At 36.4% G+C, this 5,746-nt stretch overlaps 1 protein-coding gene across 1 annotated transcript; it reads right to left on the reverse strand.

Annotated features, from left to right (window-relative positions):
- LOC112166772 (29 kDa ribonucleoprotein, chloroplastic) lies at positions 1 to 1,344 on the reverse strand. Its single transcript, XM_024303673.2, has 2 exons — positions 484 to 1,344; positions 1 to 365 (listed from the first exon to the last, which is right to left on the reverse strand). Exons 1-2 carry the CDS (start codon positions 859 to 861, stop codon positions 198 to 200), a joined length of 546 nt encoding a protein of 181 aa, XP_024159441.1. The 5' UTR covers positions 862 to 1,344; the 3' UTR covers positions 1 to 197.
- Positions 1,345 to 5,746: the final 4,402 nt, after the last annotated feature.

Raw genomic sequence — 5,746 nt, forward strand, 5'->3', positions numbered from 1 at the left:
TCATCACCAACTCATTTTCGCTCCAAAATATCTAATAACATACAAACAACAACCATGCCAAAAATACATCAAACTATGGGTCAATACCAGAGCTACCACAGTGATCTTAAGATAAGCTCTCACTAAGCTTCAACACTAATTTTTCTGGTTAACAAATCTTGAACAAGTCTCAAACACCAATGCAACTTTCTCAAATCTCAAACAATTTTTTTCACCTTCTCACATATACACACACAAATCATAGACACAAAATGGTGACTCACATAGCCATTGAACTGTCGAGCAGCTGCTTCTACTTCCTGAGCACTCGACATGGTCACAAACCCGAATCCCCTTCTTCTCCCAGTCATCTTGTCATATATCACCTGCAAAATCCACCAAAAAGACTCCATTTATCCCACACAAAAAAACATTGAACCCACAATTTATCTCCATTCAATTCAAAAAAAGATGCAAAATTTCGAATGAAAAACAAAACCATACCTCAACCATCTCAACATTTCCAGCACCTTCGAAGAGCTCAGTTAGCGACAGTGAGGGGAAGGTTTTCGATGAAGAGCTTGAGGTCAGGCAAGAAATTGGGCTCACCGGCCTCGTCACTGAGAACCTCCTCGTCCTGCTCGAAGTTCGAAACGGCGTCGTCACTGAGAACCTCATCATCCTCCTGGTAACCTTCGCCGCTCTTCTACCTCCACTTTTGAATTCATTTTTATCCAAATCTGAATCGGACTCCAACCCAACAACTCGAAGCCCTTGTGGAGCTAGAAAGTCACTGAATTTAGAGCTGGAACCCAGAGAATTTGACTCCACCCCAAACCCTAGCCCCGAATTGGAATTTGACCCTGATATCATTGCCGTCATCACCTTCGATTTCCAATTCAGTCACGAACAGATCCGAACTGAAGACGAGAAGGCAATCGGTCATCGCCACCCTCGTCCACTCATCCTTCGCCACCATGTGGATCTTGTGAAGCTTTTGGACCAATTCGATGATGTTTCGATCGGACAATCTAATGCTCGATTTTGCTTGTTGTGCCTACTCAAATCGCTTATCTAATTCCACCAATTAGTTATCCAGCAAATGGGCATCAACTCACCCAATCTAGACGGTGAATCGAGCCCGACCACTTCCGCCTCTCTCTCCCTCAACATTCGCATGCTCTTCTCGGCCGAGAACCCCAACAAGGTTGGAATCAAGTATGGCAAGTATGTACCCCGACATCCCATTCCCTCAAGGGCATCAGAGGTGGAGAGTGGTTTGAATGATGAAGATGAGAAGAGGAAGGCCAGATTGATGAGGTTCAGATCGTTGGGGAGAGGAGAGGAGGAAGAAGTAGAAAATTTTTTTTCTTTTGGTCGAGGTTTTGTTTTGTCTTCAAATGACCCTTTTAGCCCTTAAAGTGGGCCCCATTGTCGAACTTAACGGCCAATTGGATGGAATGGACATGGTTTAGGAAAATTGAAAAGCTCAGGGGGTAAAATTTTAAAATTCAGAGTAGAGGGGGTGACATGACGACACCCCCAAATTTCAGGGGGGTAAACTGAAATTAATCCAAAAAAAATTAAATAAACCAACACAATGTTAAAGAAATAAATAAAGAATACAAAACTGTTCTTCATTAAGAGCAACTCCAACAGCTTCCCCATATTTTGGTTTTTCTCTATTTTAGGGAAAAACGAGCCTTTTTTGCTCCAACGGATTCCCTATAACTTTCTCCATTTTAGGGAAAGTGAGGAGAGAGAGAACAAAATTCCCTAAATTTACAGCAATCTCTAAAATTTTAAGGAAGAATTTACAGTAAACTAGGGAATCTGTTGGAGTTGAAGAAGAAAAATTGCTTAAAGCTTTGACTTTTGCTTCCCTATAATACAAAAATTATAGAGAAGCTGTTGGAGTTGCTCTAAAAGAAGGAAAAAAAAAAAACTTGCCCTTTGTCGCTTCTTCCATGTTCATCTCTTCTTCTTCTTCACTCCCTTTATTTCATGATTGGTCGTTAGCTTGCAACTGTTCGCTTAATTAATAATTGCTAGTTACATCAAATGATTGGATTATCATATCACTGAAGGAGAAACCATCTTTTTTCATTTAGGTTTCTAGTTTTCTTTTTTTTTGAAGGTCGGACTGGTCATTAATATTTCAAACATACATATGAGAATTTGATATTTCATGTTTCCAGTTGGAGGTTTGTATTGTGTTTAAGATTGAGGAGCCATTGAACAAACTAAAACATTTATATGTATGGAATATGAAAATTAAGATTACAACAAGCATGTGAAGGTCATCTTGATTGATTCAAGTTGGGATTGATTTATATTGATCTCGATAAAAGGAAGATAGATGAAGAGGGCATGCTGAGAAGAAGATATATAATTGAGAGATAGACATAGAAGAAGAGGAGAGAATGAGGGAAAAAGAAAAAACAGTTGTGGGAGACGATTAGTAGTATTTTTTTTAAAAAAATTTTGAACAAAGTAGTTTTGTATTTTTTTCTTGATTTATTAATATATGAGGGTAATATTGGAAGATTAGTGGCAAAAAATTTATAGTTAGCCGGTGTACTAAGATTTTTGTTGGGTACAAATAGCACTAAGTTAACGAAGAAATTGGATGGAACGAAAATTTAACTATAGGGTGTAAATCGGCAATATTTAGAAAATTGAGGGTGTAAATAATCAAAATTGAAATGTTATGGGGTAAATCGGCAGTCATGAAAAAAGTTAAGGGGTAATTTGACAATTTTGTCTTCTAATAATGCCCAATTATGTTTTGGTTTGGTTCATGGATCAGACCTGTTGTTTTCCAGTTAAGGGGGAGATGTAATTTTCTTTCTTCCCGGTATTTCAAGAGTTGGTTTTTTTTTTTCTTTTGGTCAAAGGTTTTTCTTTCTGTTCATAATAGTTTTTTTTATTCTTAACATAACCCAATTATAATCATCACTCAATAATGAGTCAACGAAAATATAACGGTTGTATGAATTGTATGGTGGAGGCTTTCATATGAAATGAGAGAGAGAGAGAGAAGAGACAGAAAATGTAGAGAAAAAATTTTAAAAAAAATTAGAAATTAGATTAAATAAGAAATGTCTATTTTTGCCTCCTTGAGGGGTTTAAAATCTGAAAAGTGTGCCCCTATATCGGCTCCAACCAGCACATAACGTCATACTTCGAGTCAAAATTTAAATTTTAGACTAGGATGATGTCATTTGAGAATATAGGGACCAACGAGATTAATTCTCAGAAAAAGGGACCAAACTGATTTTAACCCTAAAGTTCAAGGGAGTAAACTGAATATAATCCTATGTTTAAACAAATTTCAAAGGAGATTAGGGCTTCGCAAAGAGAAGAGAGGTTCTGTTTGATAAATGAAAATGGGGATATGGAAATTTTGGATTTTGAAGTGTAAGAGAGAATTAGAAAGAGTTGGCAACTGCCATCTTAGCAGCTAGAGGTGGCTATTTGGTGGAAGTATCACAACCCAAAAGTACGTACATCATACTGTATATTCGTCTTGCATGCTTTTTAACACAAATTTACCCAAAATGTTTTTTATGTTTTTCACTTGTCCTATAGATCACAACTAAGAATAAGTAGATAAATAATATGAATGACCAAACCCTAGGCGACTTCGTGTCCTCCATCCCGCGACGAGTTCACACGCCTTTATCTTAGCAACGATGATGCATGCCTCCTTCTAGCGGGCCTTCAAAGCAGCCAAGCCCAGTGGCCTTCACACTTTTAGAGTTTTAGTGTTTGTTCATTGATATCCATCTGTGGATTTGTCTTTGCTTTTGATCTTCATCCTCAATGTGAGGATTGATGGATTTCAATTTGATTGGCAATGCTAATTAGGCTGCTTCGATTCGTGCCGCTTCGCGGCTATTATCTCTTCGTAGGAATAGGAATATATTTGATGGAGGTTTTAGGGCAAGGTTGCTACTGTTGGAGTCGATTGCGGTGGTGTTGTCGGCGATTTACTTCTAGTTCAATGGCTGATCAGATCTAGGCTTCACTGGGTCAGCAATGGCCTTTTGAGAGTAGATGGAAGTATGACCGTTTGTTGTCTACTCTCTTGTAAGATGAAATTGATAAACTCACCTTGAGAGTAGATGGAAGTATGATCGTTTGTTGTCTACTCCCTTGTAGGATGAAACTAATATACTCGCCTTGGGCTTCCTTCACTTAACGTTGGGCATCTAGCTCCCTAGCATCACTAGCTCAATAGTACAAACCACTCAACAATACAAACCATCACTAGTTACTCAAGTATTTAAAATCTCTACACCATGAGCTTGAGGAGCAAGGAGGAGGAGGCAACTACCACAAAATCACACCATGATAGGGGAGACCCATATCCAGCACCACTTTCACCACCATTAATGGTCACTTCTCACTTTCTGTCTCTCTTTAATTACTTGATGTATTATACTATGTTGAAGCTTGTTTACTTAGCTATGAGTAAGTAGTGAACTTGTTGGGGAAAGGGTTGAAAGCCATCGAATTTTGATTGATCTTTTGTTTATGATTTGATGACATTCATGTTGTCACCTTCACATGCTCAATCAAAATTTGAATGCATTTACTTAGACCTAATCAATTTGAGTTAATGTGTTTGCCATGATATGAAGTTTTCGCTAAGTGATTGATTACCTTTAGACAAAAGAAAGCATGAAAGCACACCATGTGTGTATGTCAAGGTAGTGAGCTAAATCACCTAAAGATAGGATTGGTTTGATTGCTTGGTTACCTAAACTCTAAGCTTTATTCATTTATGGGCAAAAGATTGAGACTTATCTGGTAATTGAATTTGTCCCCGGTTAGAGTTAATAAAATCAAAGAAGAGCTTAATTAGTAGTCTTATCCGGATAAGGTAATTGGACGATAGATTTAGCATAATTCATATTCAATTCTACAATAGACCAGCTAGCTTGCTCAAGTGGAAAATTAAGGAAGAGATCTTCAACTTGATTCAAGTGATAACATACTCAAGAGTGACCAGGGTTGAATCCACATTTTTGTCCTGAAATACGGTCTAGTTATCGCAATTCGTGAACCAAAATGTTCCGACTACATAACTTTTCTTTCCAAATATTGATTAATTTCATCCAAAAAAAAAATAGCATTAATAAATTAAATTTGGGAAATACAGATGTCTAAATTAAGAGGTAAGAAAAAATTTCACGTTAATTAGTGGCCATTAATTAACATCTACAATCTAAATATAAGGGAAAAACAAACAAAATAATAATAAATTCAGATCTAATGTTTAAACCCTAGCTACATAAAGAGAAAACAATGAACAAAAAAATATGTACAATCATATGAATATGTATTTTTCACATTATATTTTCAAACTTTGTAGGAACCAAACAAAGGTTGAATTCATATACATGTGTTCTGCAAATCTATTAATCGAATGTACATGCAAATCTATTGACTGAATTGCATAAAACTTTTTCTACTCTTGATTGAACAAAAAATAATTGTTGTTTAAATCTAAGCATAAGTGTAATGAAAAAAAAATGAAAGAAAGCCAATTTTTTCTTTTTTCTTTTTTCTTTTTTCTTTTTTCTTGAAGAAGCCAAAATAATTTAGAGTAATTAGATTTTGGAAGGATAAGATGGTATTTTTTTCAAGAATTATATGGGATAATTTGACAAATAGGTGATGTGTGTAGATGACAAGACATGACACCTAAGATTGAGGCGACAAAGTTTACGCCTCATTGAGGCCGCAAATCATTTTCTAT

This window comes from Rosa chinensis, chromosome 5 (assembly GCF_002994745.2).
Source record: "Rosa chinensis cultivar Old Blush chromosome 5, RchiOBHm-V2, whole genome shotgun sequence".
Classification (NCBI taxonomy): domain Eukaryota; kingdom Viridiplantae; phylum Streptophyta; class Magnoliopsida; order Rosales; family Rosaceae; genus Rosa; species Rosa chinensis.